Source organism: Drosophila suzukii, chromosome 3 (genome assembly GCF_043229965.1).
Source record: "Drosophila suzukii chromosome 3, CBGP_Dsuzu_IsoJpt1.0, whole genome shotgun sequence".
Classification (NCBI taxonomy): domain Eukaryota; kingdom Metazoa; phylum Arthropoda; class Insecta; order Diptera; family Drosophilidae; genus Drosophila; species Drosophila suzukii.
The window spans coordinates 17,366,653-17,393,217 of NC_092082.1; the positions used below are offsets into that span (position 1 = coordinate 17,366,653).

Sequence of the window (26,565 nt, forward strand, 5' to 3'; positions counted from 1 at the left end):
TCTGTGGAAGTCACAAAATGTCCTTGGGCCTCAAGTTGCCTCACAACTGTCAATTTTCCTCGTGAGTAAGGGGAGATGTTATTAAATTGCTTTAAAATGTAACATTTAATTTAATCCGGGAAGCTCAATCTTTTGAGTTTGACACACAAAAGTTTTAGATTACCATTGTGTGGGGAAACTTGGCTCGATGCATGCTCAGAAAAGTTGGACATCCTTTGTTACACTTCCGGTTTCCTGTTGTTTCTGTGGTGAGCCAGCGGTGCTTGTCAAAACTTTACATCTTTCCTGGATTTTCAGTTCCATCAAACATGCATGTATGTATATATATATATATATATTTATTGAAATATACTCCAATCTAAGTTCGATGGCCACCACTGCACGAAAGTCAAAGTGTCCAAAGTTGCGGGTACTGAGAGCGACAGGAATTTTATTTGATTTCTCTCATGCTTTAATTGAATTTTCACTTAAGCAGTCAAGACGCTTGGCAAATATTGCCACTGCCCGCCGCACTCAAGCGCTAATGGAAAACTCATTATCCTGGCATCAGGAGCTAGGGAAAGGAGCCATCTAAGCAATTAGATAGAAAGCGTGCGCGCTTCAGCCTCGTGAAAGTGAGCTTATTGTCAATGGTGTGTGCGCTGCAAGAATCTGGTGAGTGGTATCTGGGATTGTGGTGTACAAAGTATATCCCTTAAGTGCCACATAATGGGAACTTTAAAGAGCCAACTGCTGACTGCTGTTGATAAAGCCAAAAGTATTTCCAGGGATTTGCAGCGCGAGTGCTGCACTTGTTTATCGTGAAAACAGCGAGTAATTCCAGGAATGCAACGCGTTGAAACAATCTATATGTATAACAAACAATTATACACACGATTTTCAATACCCATGGTTATCTACATATTTTTAATATTTCCCAACAAATATTGGGCTATAGTGCGTGTTGTACAAAATATTCGTTTTAATCCACAAAAATCCGTATACAAGAGTAATTACACCTGCATTCCATGGCTTCTAAATCAATTTCATGCTGGGCTAGAAATGCATTTATCAAAGGCTGAAAAGGGCTGCCAAGCGTAAAGATTGCAGTTGCAAACATTTATTTTTTGGCTGCCGGGGAGGGAGCTTTTGTTCAACAATTGATCAAAAATCATTTAAAGATTAAATCATTTATGTTTGCACAAAAATTATCTTGGAAATACGATATTTATCCAAGTGCTTTTCCACTGCATTCCTCCACTTAGGAATCCATTATGTTTTGTTTTTTTTGTATAACTTGAAGCTTTGACCAAAGTCCACATATTTTTGGTTAGTAGGTTTCAAAGAGCATGTCACAGAAATTTGTGGAATCTCGCTGCCTGGGGCTATGTCAATATTTGGGCGACTTTTCACAAAAGTAATAAGAGTTCTGCTGACTCTTTATGTGGGAGTTTCCATAGCGTCCATGTTTACATATCTTTTTACCCAGTCCACTCGGCAAAGCAAAAAAAATTACTGAAACAAAATTAGATGACTTCATTACATTTTTTGGAATGTCAAGAAAGATTTCCTAAATTGACTAATAAAAATATTTAGTTTCCTACGTTTTATAGAAGGTGGTTCAGAAACATGAAGCCTTGTTGATAATATGAAAAAGTCCTCGATTGCAAAAAAATATATACAAAAATATGTTAAGGTACATTAAACTTTCGTGGGAAGATTCTATAATAATTTTAAAGTGTTTCGTATGAATAGAAATATTTTTCAAATATTAATAAACAAAAAACATTTAAACTATTTAAAAAAAGTATTGATACTTCTATAAAGTAACTTTTCATATTTTTTTAAGGTGCTTCAAAGGTATGTATCCATGTTGAAAATATGAAAATACTTGGGTTGAGCATAAAGTTTTAATAATAAACTGGTAGGCTAATTTTTAGCAACAAATAACTTGCAATTGCATTGGTTTTTTGTCAGTGTAACGTCAGCAGTACCATTTCACCATTAGGAAGCTGGACGACAGTTTGCGGATTGTGTGGCTTCTCCACCAGCGACTCTTTGTCATCGACAGCTGGCGGGCAGGATGAGCAGCTCAGTCCCTAAACCATCCATCCGCTTCAGGGCAGCGGACCGGTGTCATGTGTCCCTGCAACTTCACCTGGGGGTTTAATTAACAGGGCCAATTTAGCCCAGTGATTAAGTGCCATTTAATGAAGCTTCTGTTTTGGCCTGATGACGTCCGCAATCCTTCGTACCATCAGTGGTAACGGATTGCAGTGGATACAAGTTTGCTTTGCCATCCGAAGGTTTTTTAATTAGGGCCTTATAGTATAATTTGAGTATTATTAGACGACAACTAAAACCACTTAACCTGACCTTTCTTGGGTCTGTCAGCTCTTTTAAAAAGCTAATTAAGTTTTAAAATCTCATTTACCCTTGGTCTCTTGTTGTTTTAGGGTTATTTTGACCTGCGGTCGTCTGACCGGGTGAAGCTTAAGCATTTGAATAATTATTTTAAAATGTCAGACATGGCCAGCTGGACCAGTGACTGAATAGTTTGGCTTGGGGAAGCACTCGAGCTTAAACTGGGCTTCATCCTGTTGCCATTGTGAAGAAACGGAATTTACTCAAGGGGTATAGGCAAACTTCAATAACTCAACCTTTTCTGCGACAAACTTTCTAGAGCTAGCTATTTGACCTTATTTCAAGGTTTTTTGTAAACTCCCTCTTCCACCGTCAGTTCAGTAGTTAATAAAATGTATGGCCTACTTTTTGGCGTTTGTAGAACAATCATAAAAGCTAGTAAAGGCAATTAATTTCAAATCGATTTAAAAAGTTCTACATTTCCACCCATCAAGCATATTTTAAAAAACTGCCACACAAGAATTTCAAGCGAAAAATGTTATGTACCAACATTTTGATAAGGTTTATTATTTTTCGGTTTTTTAATGAGAAGAAGAGTTTAAATGTTATTGAAATCTCAACACGACCTATAAAAATCTTTCTAAGAATTCGTTGCACAAAATTTCCCCCGTTTCGTTTATATCACTAAGCCCGTACTTTATTTAACAGTAAGCTAGGTCGTGCAGGGCAGTATTGTTTGGTTGTTGAACTTCCTAGGACATTTAGGACTTCCTAAGGTCTGGATGCGCCCCCAAGTTACTTTTAGGTGCTCCGTTGCCATGGAGCTGGCATGTAAATGAATGAAATGTGTGTGTATCTAGGCGATGAAGGCTTGTCGTCAAAGAATAGTATGCCTACTGAAATTCTTATTTCCTTTTATTCAGCTGTCTCGGGTCAATCAGTTTGTAAAAATATCTGAGCTCTTGCTTAAATCTCTGCTGGGATTGGTATTGGGGACACGTAACGTTGGCTCAGTGATGAGTTTCACTTGCATCACTGCAATGAGCTGGGCTGGCAGCCAGACTGATAATTGGAATTCGGGCCAGTTGCTCTCCATTCGACTGCTCCGAATGGGTGCCTAGTTGGAATTTATTTTTTTTAATTTTTGCTTAATTAAAAATGCCCCTGATGGGGCCAGGCCGAACCCTACCTGACCGGGACTGCTGCTCCTCCTCCTCGGTGATGGTGGAGAAGTTGGTCAGCCGCTGCGAGGTTATCAGCGGGCTGGCTGCCCCCAACATACGTCGCCGCTTCCCATTTCCGTTTCCGGTCTCCAGCTGCTGCAGCAAACTATTGTGCTGATGCTGCTGCTGATGCGTTTGCTGCAGTTGCTGTTGCGATTTGGCTAGCTTCTCGGCCGCTGTGAAGACCACAATAGGCTTGGGTTGGACGGGAGGCACACGTTGTTTCAAGGGGGGAGGGCAGGTAAGCATACTTGGGAGTGGCACAACACATTCACCGAATACCTACCGAGGCCGCCGAGTCCGCTTGTCGCAGCTCCGCTCGCTGGGAGCGGAAGGTCTGGTACTGCGAGATGACGCACAGCAGACAGTAGAGCTGAAAGGGCAAGTTATGAGTTAATAGGTGTTCGAACACGCCTATCCTACACCTAAAAAAGTATTTAGCACTTTCGGGACTTTTGGAATAATAGATCCAAAAACGACTTTTGAATTTTATGTTGTTGCACTGAATGTACGGATTGGGATTATAAGTCCCAGGACCAGCTACTTTTCAGAATTTTCTAAAACGTTTGATATAATTGTCTTTGCTTAGAAATAAAACTCTGTCCCGAAAGTGTTAAGAGCATAGAAACATTTTTGATGGTTAAAAATCATAAGTTACATTTTAAAATTTAAGTAAATATTACCAATATATTAATATGTTATAAGAACATTACCATATTTAAAAAAAAACAAAAGACGCTTTAAGGTTTTTGAAAAAATCTAATTTTTTAAAGATTAAAAATAACTTTACCTAAAATACAACTTTACACATTTTTCTGTTTCTTTCTTCTTTAATGCTTTTAAATAAATAATAAATATAAATAAACAGATTTAAGATACAATTTTTTTGTTCTGATTTTTTGTTCGCTTTAAAATGCATTTAAGTTGGCACTGAAAATGTTTATAATAATATTTATAATGTGAATATAATTTGAAGGCTAACAGGACAAATTAGCATATAAATAACAAACGCAATGCGAATCGTCAATTCATTTAAGCTATGATTGCTCTTGGAAGCCTTTTGAACTCACGTTGAGGCACAGGAGGAAGAAGTCCATGGTGAAGATGAAACCCACAATCGGATCGAATTTGACGCGACGGGAGAGGGACAAGTGCACCAGGTGGCAGACCTCGATGAGCAGGTCGCCCAGCATGAAGAAGATCCAGGGTATCAGCAGATGCCGCTTGCTCTGCGAATTCAGCCGGAATGGAGCTTCCGTCGGTAATTGAGGTGGACAAAGTACGCTTCAACACACTCACCTGCCGGAGACCCAATATCAAGAGAACCGACGACAGGACCATCAGTATGGAGCAAAACAGTAACAAAATGTTGAATATCACAGTCACTGCAAAAGGCATAAATCACACGTAATTGAGTCGCTTCCAGGGAACCATACGTTGCATGGAGTATCCTTCGGAACTACAGTATCTTTCAGTACCACAGTATCCTTCAGTTTCCTCACCTACAGTCACATCGCCCTTCTCCAACAAACTCTCACCCATCGGCTGAGCACGGTTTCCCAGCAGAAAATCCTGCTCCTCGAACAGGTAGAACAAAAACATCAGCGTCGAGAAGCCAAAGTAAACCTGTATGGAAAAATTGTGGAAAATTACAGGAAATGTTTAGGGGAACACGGAAATACCGACAAACGTTTGTTATGTGTGGTAAAAGCCTTAGAAGCGGTCCCCCTTCCAAACAAAACGAGTGACAATTGAGTGCCGTAATTGTTAAAGAGGCATGCAACTCGACTTGGTAATATGTTTGCTGAGGTATTTCCTTCATTATTGTAATAAATCATTCTAATTTAGTGCTTTTCGACAGCTCTTAATTAAGAAAATGTAATATAACAAGCTTATTTATGAGACAGGAAATTATTGTGTGACATAAAGCTTGAAATTCATTGTTAAAGAAATGTCAAAATTACTTAGTTGATTTCAAAGATAATTTCTGAGTTAGACAATTTAATGGGCAAAAGGGAATAAACATTTTGGGTTAATTTGTGACTCAATCCTAAGTCGCCATCAAAATAAAACCTTTCAAAAATTACAACCAAATCCAGCAGGAATAAAAAACTTTAAGATGCCTATTAAAGAACTACCCGAGGTTTAATTTTTTTAATTTGTTTGAAGGACACTTTCGTTTTTTATAAAGAAAACGTTGACAAAGTCAATTGCAAGGGTTATTAAAACTTTTTTGAATTAATTCTTAATTCCACAAATTATACATTGGTGTAGGTGCTCAGCTGGGTATTCAAAAAAAATTACTTTCGAATGCTTCTGCTTAAAAAGTTTGGAAAGACCAAGAAACTTTGCGCAAGTGCTTGCCGTTTGGCAGAAAAAGTTCAGGAAAATGTTGATATATTTTCCTTGCTTCAGGCCACATCTTATCCTCACAAATTATTCATATATGAGGAATAACCCACCAACGTATAGATGGCGCAGGCAAAGCTGCCACTACGCACATCCTTCCAAAAGCAACAAGACTCCAGGATGGCCATCTTTCACCAGCTCACGCCTCGCAGATGTACATTCCCAGCACGCTGGCTCAAGAAGGATTTTGGATATATATATGTTATTTTTTGGGGGGACGGCAGCCGCCACTTTCACTTGACTTTATACACTTTCACCCGCGGGGTTTTCACTTTATCTCGTTTCCCGCCAAACGGTTAATTTGCTTGCCTTAGTTGTTTTTTTCTTAAGCCAAGTTTTTACTTGCCACTCAGCAGATAAATATCTAGGATATTTTGTGGCTGCTTGCGGGACACTGACACATAATTCCATACACAAGACGCGCAGATTTATGACACTGATTTATGTGGCATGACCGGGCATATTTATGTGGACCGAAGTGTGGGATCCGAGGACTAACTACTCCGCAAAGAACCGCCGTCATTGAAAGTCGCATCGAGACTGGCTTAGTAAAGCACTCGAAGGCAACCACATTGGTTTCAACTTCGAAACGTTCGCAGTACGCATACTTTTTATGAATGAAAGTTCGAAAATGTTCGGGGGGTACGGGATTCTGGGGTTCCACGCATGCGCCATTTGCAGGAAAACAACAGCAACAGGCGGTTTAGGGATTCCTGCATCCTGACTGCGGTTGACCGAATTTTCATGCAATTAGCCGCAAACTGTGTTGGCTTTGCCAATACCACAAATTACTGCTTCGGATTAGTTCTCGATTGGATTTGCGTAAGCCTTTAATTAACGTGGAAAGTGCTCGGCGGGCGGCCTTTGAGCTGGACCAGCCCCAGAGAAGGAATGATGGCGCCGTGGAGTCGTACTGAGTTCAATGACAATGCCCATTTCGTGCTTCAGTTGCTGCCACCGAATCGGAAATGAAGGCGAAAGTAGCCAGAGCACTGGCATGGAAAAACATCAAGTCATCCTGGTAAAAGAATATCAAGAATTTAACAAGTCAGTGCTGATTAAATGGGATTAAAGGGGATTAATGTTCGAGCAATGATAGTGAGGATTCCTAATCCATTAATACATTGTCAATCTACAAAATCAAGTTGTTCAATACATCTCAAGCTTCAAATATTCGAATACACTTTAAATAAAAATAACTTATCTAAATAACTTTGGAAATCCGGACTTTATCTGGTAACAAACTCAGTAAATTTAATAACCCAGGTATTGGTAAATTTTCTTAGTAATCCGTATTCTTAAGTTCAAATCCAAAGAAAAAACAAAGTGATTTTCGATATTAATGTCGTTTTACCTTCCTGATGAAAAAAATTAACAGGTTTACAATTTTTTTTACATAGTTCTTATTTTTACTAAAACTTGTGTGCAATGTTTTCTTTAATGATTATTTATAATAAATCTGAACACATTTCTGTATTATATTTATTTTCCTATCTTACCATACATTTATTAGGGCATTTTCTTTAGAAAAGAAGCCAAGATTTGTTAGTCATATTTTTGATGTTATCTGGTGCTTTAATATGGCAAATGACGAAAATCGAAATGGATCATCAGAAGATAATGACCGGCGTAGGAAAAATGGAAAAAAGGATCAGGGACAGCAGTCAGAGCCCAAGAAGCCGTAAGTACAAGTGATATAACTAGGAATTTGCCACCCATATGTGAATTCAAACAGATCATTTTACATTCAGCCGGAGAAAAGGGACATTGGAATTCAAGCCACTGATTCATTTGATCAGATTAAAGTAAGATATGTCGAGCCGCAAGATGAAGATAGTTCCCATATCTCGGTTTGGGAAAGAAAAAGATCGATCACTTCATTACCACGCCGATCGTGGGAGACGGAGGATTATATAGATTTCGATGACATCCTGCCAATGATTGGCCAATTCGGTCGTTTCCAGGTGATGCTGTTCCTGTTCATGATCCCCTTCTGCTTCATCACCGCCTTTGTGTATCTGGGCCAGATATTCATGTCCCTAACTCCATCCAAATACTACTGCTTAGTGCCGGAACTTGAGCATACGCAGAGTGTGGAGCTGCGCATGCAGTTGTCCATTCCGAGGGAAAAAGATGGATCGTATAGTCGCTGCAGGATGTACGACACCAACTACACTGAGATCCACTTCGCAGTGGACCAGAGTGTTTATATCAACACCTCCCTGCCGACGATTCCGTGCCGGAAGGGATATGTCTTCGAGCAGGAGGGCCCACCCTTCGAATCGGCCACCATGGAGTTTGGCTGGTTGTGCGAGAACGACAAGTACTCCACCTATGCCCAGATCATCTTCTTCTTGGGCTCGATTCTGGGAGGTCTGGCCTACGGACACTTTGCCGATCACTGCGGTCGGGTGGCGGCACTGGTTAGCAGCTGCTTCCTGGCCTTGATCGGCAGCTTTGCAACCTCGATGTCCACGGACTTCTTCTCCTTTGCAATGTCAAGATTTTTAGTTGGACTTTCTTACGATACCTGCTTTACAATGGTATATATTTTAGGTAAGCTAGTGAATTAAATTTATAAATTAGAAATTGTAGAAATTATGAATACATTTATTTTATATGTTCTGAAATTTTCAGTTCTCGAGTATGTGGGTCCCAAGTACCGCACCCTGGTGGCCAATTTGTCACTGGCCCTGTTTTATTCCCCCTTCACGATGTTGATGCCCTGGATAGCCCTTGCAGCAGGAAATTGGAGAAGGTTCTCCGCATGGGCATCCTTACCAATTGTGTTGGCGATGTTTTCCTTCTGTGTGCTATCCGAATCTGCACGGTACGTTTTGCCTAAAGCCATATGAAAACCAGAAAACCATATTATCCATTACAGTTGGCTGGTCTCCACCGGTGATATCGACAAGGCCATGGAGATATTGAAAAAGATGATCAGGGTTAATAAAAAGAATGTGTCCCAGCATGTCTTGGAACTCTTCGAGTCGAGCTGCACGCAGTTCTATAAGGAGGAACTCTACGGACGTGATTTTACCGTGTTTTCAATATTTAAGCGGAAGCGAACGGCCCTCCATATGGTCCTGTTGATCCTTATTTGGATGGCCATGTCTCTGGTTTACGATGGACATGTGCGGGCGGCCAGTGTCCTGGACACTGATAACATCTTTGTGTTCTTTACCATCGCTTGTGCCACGGAGCTGCCGGGTAATATTCTGGTGATCCTTACTCTGGATCGCTGTGGACGTCGCTGGTGCTCCTTTGCTTACACCTCGTTGAGTGGAATTTTCAGTCTGGTCGGGGCCTGCTTGAAGAATCCATCGCATATGAGGATATCAGCGCTAGCCGGGAGATTCTTCGCCAACATGTGCTATAACATAGGGCTACAGTGGGCTGCGGAGATACTGCCCACAGTGGTGAGAGCCCAAGGAGTGGCCTTTATCCATACAATGGGCTTTGTGTCGATGCTGATGTCCCCACCAGTGGTTTACCTTGCCCAAGTGTCCTTGTCCAAAATGCTAATCGTTTTGGGTGTTCTGGGAATTATGGGCGGTCTTCTGGCCCTTCTTTTGCCGGAAACTCTGAATCACGAACTACCGCAAACTCTCAGTGATGGAGCTGAGTTCGGACGGAATCAAAGGATCTGGCATATGCCCTGCTGTGGCCCAGGATCAAGGAAGTCCCGTGCCCGGCATACTTGGCACCAGGGCTCCAGCTTAAGGACCTTATCAAAGGAAGAGTTTCGATCCAGCAGGATGATTCGCAAGTCAAGATCTGTGCCCGAGGACCCAAGTCCGTCGCCCAGCGAAAATAAAAGCGAAGAAAGGGAAATCCGAACCTATAAATATGGAAACGGATAAGTGTTCCCAGAAGATATGGACGGAGCTTATCTTTAAGTTATTTTGTAGGTTTATCATTTAGGTACTTGCAATGGGAAATTTCTTTTTTTAAGTCAAAAAAACATTTCTATCAATATTTAATATGGATTACTTTCATGTTTACTTGTGTGTTAAATCAAAACTGAGATAAACTCCATTCCTAGTAGACAAGCTTTTTAAACGGAAGCTACTGGCAACATTTGTTTTGTCTAACCTTGTTAAATAAAAAACAGTTTGCCAACCTTCATGACGAATGCTTTCGTTACGGGAAAAAATCTGGGAAGACTTAGTTCTGGGCCAGACATTTACTCACCAGCTACTGCCAGTCGTACTAGGAAGACTTTTTTCCAATGCTCGGTAGGATTGCCTTTTTCGTGAGCGTGGTATATGTGGTACTTAATACAATGTTACTTCGATGGGCTGCTGAACAGCTCCCTTTCACTTTCTTTGACGATGAGGAGCACTTTAACGCAACGTTGGGGAATCTATTAAAGCCTCGATATGTGGGCAGCCCCGGACATTCTGAGGTTCGGGACTTTATCGAGAAGGAGCTGCAGAGTTTGGACTTTACCGTTCAACGGTTTGACTTCAAAGAAGGCGCCAATTTCAGCAATTTGGCGGGTTATTGGAATAAGGAGGCGGAGCATATTCTAATGCTAACCTGTCACTATGATAGCAGAAAGCCAAAGGAATGGGACAAGGACATTCTTCTCTCAGCCACTGAAGGCGCTGTTTCTTGTGCCATTCTCCTAAACCTGGCCAAAACTTTGGGATTGTTCTTGGCGGAGAAGTTGTCCAAAAAGGGTGGAATGGGTCTGGCTGTAAGAGGTTATGTGAAGATATTTAAATTTATAATTAATGATACGATTTTTAAAGCTTATCTTCTTTGATGGCCACTATCCTGTGACTTCGGATAATGAAGATGAAGACGAACTCATTGGTTCAAGTCGCTTCATAGAAGATGATATTATACCTTTGAAAAAGATTGTAAGTATAAAAGACTAAAAAAAAATCTGTAGTATTAACTTATAATTAAAAAGAATAATTTATGTCAACTCTTTTATGCAGGCTCTTGCACTAACTTTTAGCTATATTGGAGCTCCGAATCAAACTTACTACAACTACTTTGAAGTTAGCGAGGATCTGCACGATCTTGTTACTGACATAGAACTGGATCTTCGAAAATCGGGACAACTAACCGACTGCCATGTGCTGTTCCACAAAATAAAAGAATTCGACAATGATCTGCTTGACGATCATGTTTTGTTCCATGAACTTGGTAAGAGTAATATCACATGCTTTTTTTAAACCGATATTATAATATATTATTATACTCTTCAGGTGTTCCAGTCATGCATGTGGCTCCACACGAATTTCCAAAAGTCCTTTACACAGCTGCTGATAATCAAGAAAATTTACACTATCCTACCATTCGTAATATGATAAAGATTATGCGCATATTTGTGTATGACTTCTTGGAACACTGGGATTCCTACATATCTGGAAATAATAATTTTGTTCCGTATTCCGATTCAGATGATAATTAAAATGGTCGAAATTATATTTTTATAGAAATGTTTGTGTTCACTGGTGGCTCTTTCTAGTGTTAAATTAAGCTAGTCATTATTAAAACATTATGTGATCGTAGTGTATAATAATTAAGTTAATTATTATTATCAGTGGCAATTAATCGCGATCGCTGCGATTGCAGGCACACTTTTCCGCAACGACCGTTGGCTTAAAAGCTGTATGGACTCTCGCAACATTATCGACTCTTCGAAAACTCTCTCAAAACAAGGTCCAAAGCTTTCGAAATAATTTTGCCCGCCAAAGAGGCAACGGAAAACGAAAACAAAAGCCATCAGCATCGTAATCACAAAAAAAACTACGGTAAAGATCGATTTTTCTGGCGTCGTTCGCGCTTTAGTGCGTCGCCAAGCTCCAAAGTGTATAGATGGGGATCGGTTCCGTAGTTTTTTCCGCAGCCGGCCTGCTGCTCCTCCTCGTAACGCCCTCGAAGCAACAAGCTCCATCGGGGAACGTAAGTCTTCCCCCCTTAAAAACAATCATAACCATTGTGACTCACTTGGGAAATCACAGATGGTAAAGTTTCCAAGAAAAAAAACCCACCTATATCTCTAACCAACATTTCAGATTGGATCCCAGTGGCGCGACGATGAGGTCCATTTCAATCGCACCCTGGACTCAATTTTGGTGCCACGCGTCGTTGGCAGTCGGGGGCATCAACAGGTGGGTGATAAAGTTTGAAAAACATCATACAGTTGGTATTATAAAATTAAAATTACGAGCAGGTGCGCGAGTACCTGGTACAATCGCTGAGCGGCCTTGGCTTTCAAACGGAAGTGGATGAGTTTAAGCAGCGAGTTCCAGTTCTCGGAGAGCTTACGTTCGCCAATGTTGTGGGTACCATAAATCCCCAAGCTCAGAACTTCCTGGCTCTGGCCTGCCACTACGACAGCAAGTACTTCCCCAATGATCCGGGATTTGTGGGGGCCACGGATTCCGCAGTGCCCTGTGCAATTCTGCTGAACACCGCCAAGACCCTGAGCGGGTATTTGCAGAAAGAGTTTCTCAATCGCAACGACGTGGGACTTATGGTAAGTAGCTTGCATTAGCGGCTGTTATAATAGACCTTGACAGTTCAAAAATTTTCCATGGAACTCCCTACATAAAAACTGTATGCGAAAACAAGTTTTTTCTTTGTATCAAATTGTATGATCAAGTTTGGGAGTTAGTCGTCCGAGAACTGGGACATAGACCTTTCCTTCTTTTCATGTTGAATGATAAATATCGAATTTCAGCTCATATTCTTCGATGGCGAGGAAGCCTTTAAGGAATGGACCAATGCTGATTCCGTATATGGCTCAAAGCATCTGGCATCGAAACTGGCTAAAACACGCAGTGGCTCTCAGAGTGCCAGCCAAGTTCAACTGGCCCCACGAAACATAGATCGAATTGTGAGTCAATGACCTTAATAAGAATTATCAGCTTGCTAAAATTAATTTAATAACAGGAAGTGCTAGTGCTGCTGGATCTTATTGGGGCGAAGAATCCAAAATTCTCCAGTTTTTATGAAAACACCCATGGATTGCATTCCAGTCTTGTGCAGATTGAGAAATCCCTGCGCTCCGCCGGTCAGCTAGAGGGCAATAACAATATGTTCCTAAATCGGGTTAGCGGCGGTCTGGTCGATGACGATCACCGTCCGTTCTTGGATGAGAGTAAGTTTTATTAGCTTTCCATCTAATTGACCATAATTATCAAGTGCATTCCCACGCAGATGTTCCTGTGCTGCACTTGGTGGCCACTCCCTTCCCAGACGTTTGGCACACACCTCGGGACAATGCAGCCAATCTGCACTGGCCTTCCATACGCAATTTCAACCGTGTTTTCCGTAACTTTGCTTACCAATACCTAAAACGGCACACGTCTCCAGTGAATTTACGTTTTTATCGAACATAGTTTTGTCTTATGTCTAAGATTTATTAAGCATAAGTGTAAAGTGTTTTCCGTTAATTAAAATGTCCTAAGGCATGTAAAATAGACGTTCTAGCGACGTTTGCGACCGGCCTGAGCCTTCTTTCCCGGAGCCCTTTGTCCGTGATTGCCCTTGGACTTCTTGCCCACCGCCTTGCGACTGCCCTTGCCTTTGGGCTTCTTGTTGCCCTTCTTGACAGGCTCGTTTTCACCCTCTGCCTCGCGTCTGTTGAGCAAATAAAGGTCTTAATTATACTGGATTCAATAATAGCCAGGTGTTTTACTTACGCCAAACGATTGTCGCGCTTTTCCATCGATATCGCTTTGCTCACGTCCAGCTTGGGCTTCTTGTTCAGTACGCTCTTGATGAGATCCAGGTTGGCCTCCTTCTCGGGCGTCTCTGTGATATGCGACTGCTTGCGTTTGCCGCCCGGGATCAGCTCCTTGATGCCCAGACCACGAGCCTCCTTCTCCTTGGGCAGTTTGTTTTGGAATTTACCTACAGAGGCTGTCGAGGATTTTGCCACAGTCACGGCGGTCAAGAGCTGGCTAGAGGAGGCAGCCTCAGGTCCCAGGTAACCGCTGCGCGGCATGTCGATCCTCTTGGCCCGCACAATGTTCTTCATGCGCTGGATCTCGTTCTTGGCCACCTTCTCGTTGCGCAGGTCGATCTTCTTCTGGAACATGTCCGTATTGGGATCGGCGTTCTGTGGCACCTCAAGCACCCAATCCTTGGCCTTCTCAGCCTCGGCACGCTTGAAACCATATGTGGGAACCCATTTCTGTAGAGATTCAAGGGATTAGTTTGCGTTACTCTAAGGTTTAAAGGGGTTAAACTTGCATCCATGGTCTCGTCGTAGGTCTTCTTGTCCTTCTTCTTCTTGCTGATGCCCTTCTCCTTGGCGAACTTCTCCCACTTGGTGAGGGGACGGGGACCTGGAGGTTTCCGGAGACGGGGCAACACGGTCGTGGGTTCCGGCAGCTTGGCCACAATGCTCTCGTCTACCCGCTCCGTGGGTAGTTCCCAGATGGCGTTAACCAGGAGTTGGGTGTTCTCCCGTGTCAGTGCGGTCAGGTACTCCTCCTTGTTGTCCCTGAAAACAACCATAATCAGTGAAAAATCTATGATCCTCGCCAGATCCTCATTGCTTACCTTAGTTCCCGGTCATCGAAGTCGTTGGGATCTGTGATCAGCAGGGTGCCCACGTCCAGGCGACATTCTAGATGTTTTTCTACTGTGATCGGCTTGTATTTGTCCAATTCCTTTTGGTGTTTGGCTAAAACTTCCTTAACAACATCCATTTTGTGGGGATAAACAGCAAAATTCGGTTTCAATTTTTTACACGTGCTGCGCGATGTGACCGTAGTGTATGCAGTAAAAAAAACCATCGAATTACCGAACAAAAAATACTACATGTCTTCCGCAGACTCGAACCATGGGGTGAAACTTTGATGCTCACTTATCGAAAAATCAGCGCTATTTTCGAAATTATGAATTTTTTCAATTTATATTTAAGTTTTCTAATTCAAAAAATTGGGAAATCACAACATAAATATTGAGAAGTTTCGAGACCTCAAATAATTGAAAAAAATAAGTTGTTATTTTATTGATCATTTTTAATTTTTCGTTTTCTACAACTTAATATCCACCGTTTTTCCGCTTCTTCCAGAGTTTCAGGCAGCGTAGCATTCATGGTCTCTGGCAGAACTAGGATTGCTAAAGCGCCGATCACCAAAAGTAATGTGACTATAAACATAGGCAAAGAACGATAATAGTGGTGGGTGTAAATAACAACTGGGGATATCATGACACCAGCCTGACCCATAACATTGACGACAGACAGTCCCTGTCCGCGCACTACAGTGGGAAGGATTTCAGAGGCCCACTGTTGGCACACGTTGAGCGCAACTGTGACGAAAAATCTGGCTACAATTGCCGCTATCGTGACATCCCATTGGCTTTTCAGTAGTCCAGTGCAGAGACTTGATACCGCACACAGCAGCAACGAAGCGGTCACTATGGGTTTGCGACCAATTCGATCTACCAGGAAGATTGGCAAAATTCCTGCCGGGGCTTCCACAAGCGAGGCCAGAGAAAAGGTAATAAAGACATCGGTGTGGAATAGTTCGACCACCCGCACATGAGCATCGTACACCAAAGCCACGATCATCCAACTTATGATCAAAATCGTAGTCACGACCAACCTGCGAAAGTTCTTGAAGAGATCCAGGCAGGTGTATTTTTTGGTCGATCGCCCATCGGTGAATTTGAGCTCAAAGCATTGCTTCATCTCTGTCCATTCTTCTTCGGAAATGGTTTTTCCGTTTGTCCTGGCCGCCTTTCTCAGGACCTTCATTGCTCTTTCCACCTTACCCACCGATATGAGCCAACTGCAATGAAAGTACAAGTTAAAGGTATACACTAAGAAATAAGATATTCTCATAGCCGATTTGTTGATGTCAAAAATGCTAAACATTCTCCAAATGGAGATGAAGTGTTCTCGATTTGCCAGACTTTTTTCGTCTCGAAAACAAAATCAAGACCATTTTGTTCTTGATTTCAAGAACTTCTTTCCAATTCCTAAATTGAGATAATTTCAGCTCTGCTTTTTTAAATCATTCATTTTTTAAGCCAGCTTAGGCTAGGTAGTTAAGAACTAACCTGGGTGATTCGGGAAGCAGGAAACACAATAATATCACCAAGGCCACTGGCAGTGAAACGACCAACGCATAGTGTCTCCAATTCTTGATGGCATAGGCCAGCCAAGGAAGAATGCAGGCGCCCAAAGTGAAGAAAATTGCCAAGGATAAATTTCCAATCAGAGTACGATATCTAACGCCAACATTCTCCAGAACTGTTTAAATAAAAGTGATTGAGAAAGGCACGAAAATTAAAGTACTCACCTAGAATATAAAAACACATAAAGCAGTTTAGCATTGCCATTCCCGCCACAAATCTACTGGAAACAAAGCAGTAAAAGTTCTTGCACACCACACTAACGAGACCGCCAATCAAGGCGCAGCAATTTGCCAGGAATAAGGCCACCAAGCGACCATAGTGATCAGCGACGTATCCTAGCCAAAGACAACCCACAACGGATCCTAAGAAAAAGCCGATGAGGGTGTAGGTGCCAAGCTTCTTTTTATCGCACACCCAATTGCACTCAGTTCCAATGGACTCGTAGGGAATCTCTTCACGATCGTAAATCCAACCGTTGTTGCATGGTATCTTGGTCCTAGTCTGGTTGGTCATGTTAGTCGTATCCGACTCCAAGGGGACATTATACATGAAACACCTTTCAAAATCGCCATCTTCTTTTTTGGGTATGCCCCGATCGATTTGCTCCTTCATGGGCAGATCCTCCAGTTCTCGAATCCTGCACCAGTGTTTCTTAGGCACGAGAATCATGAATATCTGCCCAAAGTAGGTGAATGAAAAAATAAAGGCGACGGGCATCATCCAAAGGAGCAGTCGCTTCTGAAAGGTTCCGAATTCTCCGATAACCTGCAGGAAGTCCTCATACTTTTCACAATCTTGTGTCGGCATTTTATCGTCGAGTCAGAAAAATAATTTATCAAACAAAAAAGGAATTCGTTGAACGCCAACTTTGCATACACCTTAATAAAATTAGAGATTTGTCAGAATAATTCAAAATTAAAACCCGCCATTTTTTAAACCAATTCCTTTTCCCGCCAAATATATCGATAGTTTCCGACAAAATCTTTATTTCAGTACGGTATTTTTGCTGTCAACTCCGTTCGGTCACACTAATCTCAAAGATATATCGAATATTTGATTTACCCGTTAAGTCTCATCTCTAATTTGCGCGCGAATTTCTTCAATAACAATGGATGCAGATTTGCTGCCGCTGAGGAAGCGAATAACAAACACCTTTAAGCTATGTGGCTTCCTGATCCGATCGGAGAACAGTTCCTACTTGGCGGAGCAGCTGCTGCCCTTCGACCCCGCCGAACGGGATAAATGGCTTACGGTGATCACCGAGAATTTGCAAAGCCAGAAACTACTGACGCCGCATGTGGAGCGGGCAGCCTTGGAAAAGGCCATCAATGAACTGAACCGGGTTGGATTGGACGAAGGGGAGACGGTATTCGCCCTGATAGATGCCTTCACGGTGCCTCGATATCGGTACAATCAGCGGGTCAAGAAGTTTGAACTGGACACTCAGCCGCGCCAGCTGCTGACCGCTCCTCGCATGAAATCGGACTACATGCAACAGCGGTATGCCATGTTGCTCCAGAAAACCCTTCGACATGACCTATTCGCTCCCGCTGTCATCCAGGATGGCGTTGGCGCCGAGGCCCAGGCCAAGAAATTCAAGCTCCAGTTTGCGGAGAACCTGTTGGCCACCTCGTCGGTAAAGGAGGCCGTCGTTTTGGGACTGCTCACTCAACTGAAGGAGGGCAAGTTCTATGTGGAGGATCCCACCGGCTGTGTCCAATTAGATCTGACTGGTGCCCGCTTCCATGCCGGCTTTTTCTGCGAGGGCTGCTTTGTCCTGGCTGAGGGGAACTATAAAGATGGAATACTTAAAGGTGTGTATACAGAAATATATAAAACGGCTATTTAGCATATATATTCTCCCCAGTTGATGGCCTGTGCTTTCCACCCGCGGAACCCGCCACCAGCAGTCGAGCCTTTTTCGGTACCGCCAACACCTGGGGCGGTGAGTCCAGCAAGCTGCTGAAGTACTCACCCCGTCTGCAGGAACTAGAACGCACCAATACCGAAACAACCATAGTTTTCCTATCCGATGTCCGTTTGGATCTGCCCGTGGTCATGGACAAGCTGCGGCAGCTGTTTGTGGGATACGACTCCTGCCCGCCGCAGGCTATAGTACTCATGGGACCTTTCACGGCCAGCACAAGGAATCATCACGAGCTTAGGCATCACCTAGATGCATTGGGTGGCCTGGCAGCCGGCTGCGAGCAGCTGAAGAAGCAAACAGATCTGATACTTGTTCCTTCATCAGAAGATCCCACGGCTCCAAATATTCTGCCTCGTGCCCCTATTCCTGAATGCCTGGCAGCGGGACTGCTGAAGGCCTGGCCACGAACCCAGCTGGCTACGAATCCCTGCCGCCTGCAGTACTGCACCCAGCAGATAGTTGTTTGCCGGCTGGACTTGATGGCCAAGTTTTGCCGAAACACCTTGCATTTCCCCGAAGATACGTCGCAGATAGAGCAGCACTTTGCCAGAACCATTGTGTGCCAGGGCCATTTGGTGCCTATTCATCCCATTGCCATGCCCGTGCATTGGGACTACGATCCAGCCCTGTGGCTGTATCCACTGCCAGATCTAATAGTTATGGGGGACTCGTGCCAGAGTTTTAGCAGCAATCAACACGGGTGCACTGTCCTCAATACCGGCTCCTTTGTCAAGTCCAAGTTCGCCTTCAAAGTGTACATACCAGCCACGCGAACGATTGAGGACTCGGAGATACCGGACGATGTGGAGTAGTTATGATATAGTTAACCTAAACGTAAGTTAAATAATTATTTAAAATTCAATCGTTGATTATTCTACTTGTTTGGGCTATTTGGGAAGGAAAAGGTACACGAAAATTGTTCTTCTCTTGCGTATTTTGAAGAAAAATGTTTGACGTTTCACAGGACGCTTTTGAAATTCTTCAATCATAATATTTAAAATGGAGAATTCCATGTAAATGTTGGTCACTTTCGTATAGAAACTTTTTTCGTAACATTTTTGATCAAGGTGAATAAGAATTATTTTATTTATTAAATTTATTTATTTTATTACATTTAAAGTCATAAAAAAAACCATAATATTCGTTCTTCGCAGAGCCCTAGTGTTTTTAGTAACTAGGTTAAGTCCGGCGGGTGCTTAGAAATCTATCCTTGTCTAGGCTTGAACTTGGTTTTTAAACATAAACCGATGCCTTAAAAAGAAATATTTTTTGAAAAGGTTGTGTTTTTATAATGGGTGACCACAAGTATTATTCAAAGCCTCATAAAATATTTTATAAAAACATTGTTATTATAAATTCTTGTTAGCAAAGCCATGTCCATTGACGACTCTTCCAACCAAACCTCCTATTCAATTTGAAGCCTAACCTGAACATTTAATGACTTGAGTATAAACATGTTTCGGGGGCTTAGTATCCTCCGGCTTCACATGTTGCTTGGCCCGCCAGCTCCTCCCGGATTTGCGCCACCCGTGCGTGTGCCTGTTCCCTTGTGATAAGCGGCCCAGCCTCATCATCGCCATCGTCAGTCATCATATGCGCACAGCATGTGTTCCACAATCGTCTCCTGGCTCTCCGGCTGACGCTCCTCGCAATCTGCTTTTTACGGCGACCGAGGGTTGTCTATTACTTTTCATGACTTAAAGCCGATTTGGAAAAATATTGTTACTCTGCCCAATGCTGCCCGCTTTGGGTCGTGGAAATTCAATTTCCCAGACTGGCGCGCAGCTCCTCGGTAGCTGAAACGGCAATTTTGATAATGCGTTTGACCTGAGGACATCGATGGCCCCCATTTGCTGTCACATGACCAGTTGCCGAATCGTTTTTTAAGACATCATTAGCCGGGTCATTCGCAGAAGGGGGGAGGTTTTTCCTTTGCCTTCGAGGGTTTTCTCTCCTATTGATTTATGATTTATGAGTGCAACTTGGAGAGTTGTGTGCCGCACGTCCCTGGGATCAATTTCCAAAATGTGCCCGCCATGGGTGTCAATTCGATTTGGGAGGCGTGGTCGGCCCTGAGTGCTAACTATATATTTGTGTGCCATCCCCCTTGCCAACTTAAACATTTATATTTCCCCTGTATTTGTAGATTTTTTATGCTGGCCCTCCATCCAGCTCCTTTATGCAAAACCCAGATTCGAAATGTTTTCTCTGTGACAACAATCTTGCTTCTGCTTCATTTAACTGGTACACAGTGGCAACTTTTGAAATTTAAATATTGTTTTGCGGCTTCTCTGCGGATTGGCCGCAGCGCAGGGCAATAACATAAAAAAACATTTTATCTGCTATGGTCATCAGTTTTTATGGTGTCCTCCCCGCAAAGTTGACACCATTTAATTTGGAGCTGGAGCTCTTCCCGTTCCCCACATTTCGGACGGGGGACTCGATTAAAGCAATCGCTGATGCGGAATGCGGGAATCTGTGTCTTGGCCATCAATCACTCGACCAGATGCGCCCCCAAGTGGACCCAGTCCAATCAAGGATCAAAGCAACTGCCCATCATATCCCACCTTTGGTTATCCTTTCGCACACACATGCTTGGCAATCAAACGGCGATGCACTCATGTGCATGTCCTGCGGTTATTTAACAATTGTTAACCCATCTTTTGGCTTTGTTAGACCGATTCTTTGGTGCTGCCAAGTGGCCATATGCCAGGCGTCCCCTGCAAATCCATCCAGTAATCCCTGACTTGGTGGTGTGATTTTGATTTGTATAAATATTCTTGACTAGGGTGGCTTCAAGCGTTTGCTGTTGATAACCTTCGGGGAGGTATGAATATATGCCTAATTGTGGTTTTGTTAAAGGAATGTAAACTGTAATTTTGTAGAGGCTCAAGTTACTAGACGTAAAACAATTATAGAAAACTAAAACCTTAGCTTTATGAAGAGATGTTTTGAATAAAATTAGGATTTTAAATTGAAATTTCCTTCTGATGGTATATTTATAATAAACATGTCAAAAAACCATTGATTTCTAAATTTAAAAGAGTTTATACTATTTTAACTAAGTCACAAGTTTTTAAATAATACAGAGTATTAAAGGGTATTCTTTTGTATGTTCTATGAATATATAATACCATTTAAAAAACTCCTCTGCGGTATAAATACAGCAATATTTTTGGCGCATATGGTCAAAGGTTTGGCCCGGCGCTTTGAAACCACAACGTCAACTGGAAAATCAAAAGCTCGCCTTTGTTTATGGACGCCTTCTTTTGTTCGCAGCCATTGATACTTGGAGGGTTTATTAACTTTTTACGGACTCGACAATGAGCTGCATCCTTATAGCTGCTGTCGGTATTCAAAATTTGATAGGGTTATCATCAACATTGTGTGCTGTGGCAGGCCACTAAAACTCCGGGGGAAGTGCACTTGAGGAAGGAGTAATCGTTGCTGGGATTGCGAATAAATCCGCTCCATAAACTCCACTGTGGGTATGACAACAATGTATCAACTTAAGCCCCGGACGAGCGGCGTCCTGGAGTCCGGACGTGTGCCGACATTTACGCCACAATTATCAGCCGCACAGCAAACACACACTGGGGGTCACCACTTGGCATCATATAGAGGCGATAATTTGCCAGCCATAAGCTGCTCCCACACATGCTGTAACAGTAGACCCTGGACCACCGACCACCCAGCGTGTCCAGCCATTCAATCTATTCAATCCAAAGCCAAACCAATCCCAAACCATCCAATCCAATTCAATCCCGGAGCAGCAAGTGACACGTGCCGCCCATTAATTTACGCGTTGGCTTTATCTGCGATTTGCTTGCGCATTCTCAGCCAGTCCTGGGATAAATCGGCTGACTTCGAAGGACCTGCCACGTGCCAAAGTTGGCAAATCAAATGTTTTTATTATTTAAAGCGACGCCGTTTTATTGTCTTCCTTAAGCCGATAACAACTGTCTATGGGAGTCAGTCGGTGGCAGGACAAATTACAAGGCAGCCGCATCCTGACCGCCATTGTCCCTGGAATGGATAACGAATTGCACCTTGGGGACACGGCTGCTGGCTGCTTCCTTTGTGTCTTAATGAAGCGACTGGCATGTGATAAATTTTAATTGATTTCATTTAAGTTTGTGTGGCCCTTGCCCGGACTCCTTGTCTTGCGATAAGGATCCGCGGCTAAGCGCGGCTCATTAGCCAAGGATAATGCATCTAGATAACACCGCGATGTTTGACATAATTGAATTTGGCTTTTTAAGCTCTCCAGCTAATGATGCTAATGATGTTTTCTTCTAGTCAAAGCCACTCACTTGGCAGGGATTATTTTATTAAACACTGGTTAATGGGGGTTCCTTAATTCAAAATGTATGATATTAACTAATAAATGAATAAATAAGAATTAGAATAGTGCAGAAATAACTAAGTTTTTAAAATTACGTTACAAAAACAAGTCAGGTGTCTAAAAGCACGCTTCAATATTTTTAGTACTCAGAAGTACAATGAATTCTTTCAGAAACACGACTATCTTTTATTCACTGCATACTTTTAGGCACCTAAAATGTCTTTTAAAAGTGATTCTAAACCCGTTGTGATTTGTGTTGCATCCCCTAGTATGGTAAATAGTCAGATAAAAAGGTAGATAGATAGATTTAAATCAAAACTTAAATGCACAAAAATAAATTAATATAAATTAATCGTTCTTTTATCAAACAAAAATACATCATCGCAACGCACCACATAACTGAATAGCTGGTACGAATATCGATAAAGTTACGTAAAGGTGACCAACATTGCTTTCTTATATCGTTAAGTAGTTTAATTTAACCAAATATTATTATTTATCAAATATTTTAATTTTGCGTATTCTTTTAAATCCCTTTTCTATTCACAGAAACTTTCAGAAAAATGAAATGATAGCCGATGGGAAATGGTCTCAAATATAATTTTGAATAGTTCCCCAATTTTCAACCGGAATCTAATCTTGAATTTTTGTTCTGCTGCTAACTATTTTCGGTTATATATTTCAAATTGATTGCATTTAAATTAAAACTCAGCATAAATCACCTGAGCGGGCAGGACTCTCGACTGGACCCCGACTCACTGGCCGTTGGCGTTAAGACAAAAGCCCCAATTCTGCAGCCGTGTCAGCACAATGGCACAGGCGACATAAGCCGATTTCAGGGATATCTCTGCCGGGCTCCAGTTCCCACTTCCCAGTTCCCACGACCCACGTCCCACCTCGCAGCCCCCAAAAACTGGTTCGAAAATTATCATCAACGCACAAGTGGCTTGTACTTGTCACACACAGAACGGCATTGGTGAGTCGGAGTTACGAAGAGACCCCATACCAAACCCATTTCCCACCCCCCCTGCGAACATGGCAAAATATTTTCATTGTGTTTCAGCAGATTTTCCGCACGAGAAGGGGGTTGGAAAAGTGGGTAGCTGAAATTCGAAATGCGATTACCTGCGCTTGCCTATTTGTAGCTTGTTGTTCGGTCCTCCAAAATTGGAATGGGAGCTGTCCGCCCCGTCCTGAATGCTAATCGACTTTTGATTGTGTGTGCTTGCCGGCGGTATGAGGTGGGTCGCACAAAAAGGTTCAAATGGTCGGGCCATAAATAGGAATTTATGCGAGATTGTTTTTTTAGAACGGACCAACGAGATTTATAGATGAGGGATGCTATGTATATGTCCAGTCTGTTGATTGAATTTGCCCATGGTTGGTTGGGATTTTGATTTTGGTTTGGGATAGGATGCGACCGGCACAGGTGACATATTCCTGCCGGCCGAATGACAAGTGTTAACGCCTGTTTTGTGTATTATTTCGCCCTCGACGTCCCGCATCCACCGGGATCTCTATTGTAATTGCTAAAAAACTTAAGCTGCGTAAAATCCCAAGTTTCAATTTAACGCTCTCATGATTTCCTGTTGGGATTTCCTGGACATGTGAGTTTTGACAAGTGCAGCTTGCACTGGCAGCTCTATCTTATCTGGGCATTTTTTGATTGAAAAAGCATCCGCCATCCGCTGGCGCTCCCATTTGACACTAAGCAGATGCGTCTGAGAATGCCCCATGTGCCGTACTCTCTCTCTCTATCTCTTTCGATATTCGAGCTCGACAGGATTTTCAGCAGAGAGTTTTCTTTTGTGGAAAATCCAGAGCATGCGCCCAAGTTACCAGGGGGCGTGTTTCGGTGAAGCGCCAATGGAAAATGCCAAAATGGAGTCGCCACAGCGCTGTTGAAGCGGGACAGGAAATTGATTGGGGGCCAGCAGAAGAGTCCGGAGTACGGGTGGCCTGCACATGAGTGCACATATGTGCCGGCTGCGATTGCTGGCCAAGATTGCGAGTGGAAAAGGGAGCGGCTGCCAAAAAAAATGGCGACGTCCCGACGCTATCGCTTGCAGGCAACATACGTGTGTACTCGCAACAACATGTGTGATGTGTGCCCCGCCGTATGGAAGCCCCTTTCTCTGCGGATCCTCCTCCGGACTCCTACTCCTCCTCGCTGCCCTCCAGGCACACCCATATGTAAGTTTCTACATACAATGCGGCGTAAATAAACAGACTGCCACCACAAAAGCGACTTCCTCGTTCCTTCTTCTTTTGCTCTAAGCATTTTGTTTTATTATTATTGGAGCTGGTTTGGGTTTCTGGATATCTGAATTTCTGAATTTCGGTTATGGCAAACGCCGGAAATGGCGCTTAAGCCCTAAATCGGTGAAGTGTCCATCAGGCTGATGGACCTGCCTATCAATAGTTGCCTGGCGGCCAAACTAAACCTCTTCCTTTGACTCTCAGCTTGATTTATGTTGTGCTGTCCAGATGATTGATGGCTTTCCTCTTAACTTGGCTCGCACTTTTTTGTCCACAAGTGGGACTTAGTCGTGGAGGTTGTTTGCCTGACAGCTTACATTTTTGACACTTTGATTTTGGGAAAGTTTTGCCATTCATTTGAAGATTTTGGATATGTTTAGGTGTTTTCAAATGAAGTAAAAGTATTAAAACTTGCTTACATTTCAACTAGCTGACTGGATTTGTTAATTTACATAAATTCTTTGAATATTTAAAAGATAAAGACAGCTCGACGTACTTATAGAACTAGTCATATGGTCAAAAATAAAAACCTTATGGGATAGGATTATCGAAAATAAGTTGTATAACAATATTTTATTGTGCTTAATACAGGTATTTTAACTATAACTTAAACTTCTAGATTCATTTATTTTATATCCTTTATTTTTCTAGTTAAATTTATAATTTCATGGCTAACCATTTCTTTCCTTTATTTTGTCTCAAGACAATAAGCACGTTTTGGTAATTATTCAAACTGATTACAGCCAGGACTCGTAAAACTTTATGCTCAAGTCTTATCTACTTTTTGGCTTTTCCTGGCGTTTTTTATCTGTCCCCTGATTTAAACTCATTTTCCGTGACTTTTCCGCGAGAAAGTCGTGTTTATCAATTAGGGAGTTCGAGGTGGAACCACGTACTTCCACCAAAACCAGAAGACTGCAAACCGAGACCCCAAAAGAGCTGGCCCAGTCAAGCATAAATGATTTCAACAATATTTCACTTAAAAGATTCAAATCGCGCGAGAAGCGGGAAAGAGACAACAATGGGCATAAAGCATGGCAAGGGAAAATATAAATACGCATACGACAAGTGCGACAAAAAGGGGAAAAGGGAAATGGAAAAGCGTGCTGGGATGGGAAACGCACGCGACAGAAGGAAACGGATACGCTCGAAGAGGTCGCAAACAGATTCAAAATTTCCAACCACATATGACAGTGCTCCACAGGAGACCGCCCCTCCGTGCTCCTTCGTATACCCCGCGCATTTTCAGGATCCTCGCGTGGAATCGCCGGCAAAAAATTCAAATTTACTCCAAGTAGTGGGTCAGAAGAGCGGAGTGGCCAACTAACTGTCGCGCTTTTTTCGCTTTCGCATGCTTTCAGCGGAAGTTCCGAGACCGCGATATGGTGAAGGGCTAAAACCAAGGGATGGGGCTATATTGTCGTCCTTATGCCAAGGGTCGTCAAGCGCGAACATTTGCATAATCAAATAATAAAAATTTGCATAATTTTATTTTTTACGATACGCATGCCACACTCTTTACCACCCCCTCGCCCCCCCGTTTTTGGCCCTTATGAAAGGGAAGAAAAATAAAACTTTTCAGTTTCAATTTGTGTTTTGTCTGGGGAAAGACATTATAGCCACCGTTATCTGGCCAACTTTCCCCCTCTTTCGCTCTTCCGATTCCAGTTCTATAAACACACAAAATGGTGTCAATATTTATTGGCGAACCTGTTTCTTATCTCAGCCGCTATTTAAAATTTGCATCTTTAAACTATTAAAATGGAAACTTGTTCTCTTTGGCTGTATCAAGAAATGTTGTCATCGTAAATAATTTAGATAGACAAATAATAGTAGCCCATTAACTGTCTGAAAGGGAAGGCAAATCAATTAATATGTGGTCTGAATTCGCTTTGTCTAGACTGCAAGTTAAGGGTACAAACAAGTATCTAGAAATTTAT

At 42.5% G+C, this 26,565-nt stretch overlaps 7 protein-coding genes across 10 annotated transcripts; 4 read left to right on the forward strand and 3 right to left on the reverse strand.

Moving 5' to 3' along the window:
- Positions 1-3,228: 3,228 nt before the first annotated feature.
- LOC108011434 (uncharacterized) lies at positions 3,229-6,521 on the reverse strand. 3 transcript variants are annotated; one of them, XM_017076564.4, is made up of 7 exons: positions 6,029-6,520; positions 5,069-5,192; positions 4,866-4,951; positions 4,637-4,795; positions 3,853-3,939; positions 3,533-3,761; positions 3,229-3,460 (listed from the first exon to the last, which is right to left on the reverse strand). In XM_017076564.4, exons 1-7 carry the CDS (start codon positions 6,101-6,103, stop codon positions 3,354-3,356), a joined length of 867 nt encoding a protein of 288 aa, XP_016932053.4. In that variant the 5' UTR covers positions 6,104-6,520; the 3' UTR covers positions 3,229-3,353. The 3 variants fall into 3 exon arrangements, with proteins under 3 accessions (XP_016932053.4, XP_036672109.3, XP_065720884.2); XM_036816214.3 differs by lacking the exon at positions 6,029-6,520 and adding an exon at positions 5,253-5,327; XM_065864812.2 differs by lacking the exon at positions 3,229-3,460 and having other exon boundaries at positions 3,585-3,742; positions 6,029-6,521.
- Positions 6,522-7,446: 925 nt separating this feature from the next.
- Positions 7,447-9,999, forward strand: LOC108018324 (beta-alanine transporter). 2 transcript variants are annotated; one of them, XM_036815534.3, is made up of 4 exons: positions 7,447-7,656; positions 7,711-8,531; positions 8,613-8,805; positions 8,860-9,999. In XM_036815534.3, exons 1-4 carry the CDS (start codon positions 7,556-7,558, stop codon positions 9,836-9,838), a joined length of 2,094 nt encoding a protein of 697 aa, XP_036671429.3. In that variant the 5' UTR covers positions 7,447-7,555; the 3' UTR covers positions 9,839-9,999. The 2 variants fall into 2 exon arrangements, with proteins under 2 accessions (XP_036671429.3, XP_065721020.2); XM_065864948.2 differs by having other exon boundaries at positions 7,536-7,656; positions 7,727-8,531.
- Positions 10,000-10,157: 158 nt separating this feature from the next.
- Positions 10,158-11,435, forward strand: LOC108011439 (glutaminyl-peptide cyclotransferase). Its single transcript, XM_017076570.4, has 4 exons — positions 10,158-10,677; positions 10,733-10,843; positions 10,925-11,135; positions 11,198-11,435. Exons 1-4 carry the CDS (start codon positions 10,207-10,209, stop codon positions 11,401-11,403), a joined length of 999 nt encoding a protein of 332 aa, XP_016932059.3. The 5' UTR covers positions 10,158-10,206; the 3' UTR covers positions 11,404-11,435.
- Positions 11,436-11,736: 301 nt separating this feature from the next.
- QC (Glutaminyl cyclase) lies at positions 11,737-13,622 on the forward strand. The gene is made up of 6 exons (XM_017076548.4): positions 11,737-11,897; positions 12,011-12,106; positions 12,169-12,474; positions 12,679-12,834; positions 12,891-13,098; positions 13,158-13,622. Exons 1-6 carry the CDS (start codon positions 11,811-11,813, stop codon positions 13,337-13,339), a joined length of 1,035 nt encoding a protein of 344 aa, XP_016932037.4. The 5' UTR covers positions 11,737-11,810; the 3' UTR covers positions 13,340-13,622.
- Positions 13,340-14,723, reverse strand: LOC108011422 (ribosome biogenesis regulatory protein homolog). The gene is made up of 4 exons (XM_017076547.4): positions 14,508-14,723; positions 14,196-14,448; positions 13,643-14,136; positions 13,340-13,580 (listed from the first exon to the last, which is right to left on the reverse strand). The coding sequence occupies exons 1-4, from the start codon at positions 14,654-14,656 to the stop codon at positions 13,427-13,429; spliced, it is 1,050 nt and encodes a 349-aa protein (XP_016932036.3). The 5' UTR covers positions 14,657-14,723; the 3' UTR covers positions 13,340-13,426.
- A 235-nt stretch (positions 14,724-14,958) lies between these two features.
- LOC108011417 (solute carrier family 22 member 3) lies at positions 14,959-16,965 on the reverse strand. Its single transcript, XM_036814511.3, has 3 exons — positions 16,259-16,965; positions 16,017-16,209; positions 14,959-15,745 (listed from the first exon to the last, which is right to left on the reverse strand). Exons 1-3 carry the CDS (start codon positions 16,899-16,901, stop codon positions 14,959-14,961), a joined length of 1,623 nt encoding a protein of 540 aa, XP_036670406.3. The 5' UTR covers positions 16,902-16,965.
- A 197-nt stretch (positions 16,966-17,162) lies between these two features.
- Positions 17,163-18,883, forward strand: PolE2 (DNA polymerase epsilon subunit 2). The gene is made up of 2 exons (XM_017076557.4): positions 17,163-17,908; positions 17,962-18,883. The coding sequence occupies exons 1-2, from the start codon at positions 17,203-17,205 to the stop codon at positions 18,831-18,833; spliced, it is 1,578 nt and encodes a 525-aa protein (XP_016932046.3). The 5' UTR covers positions 17,163-17,202; the 3' UTR covers positions 18,834-18,883.
- The last annotated feature ends 7,682 nt before the right edge of the window (positions 18,884-26,565 follow it).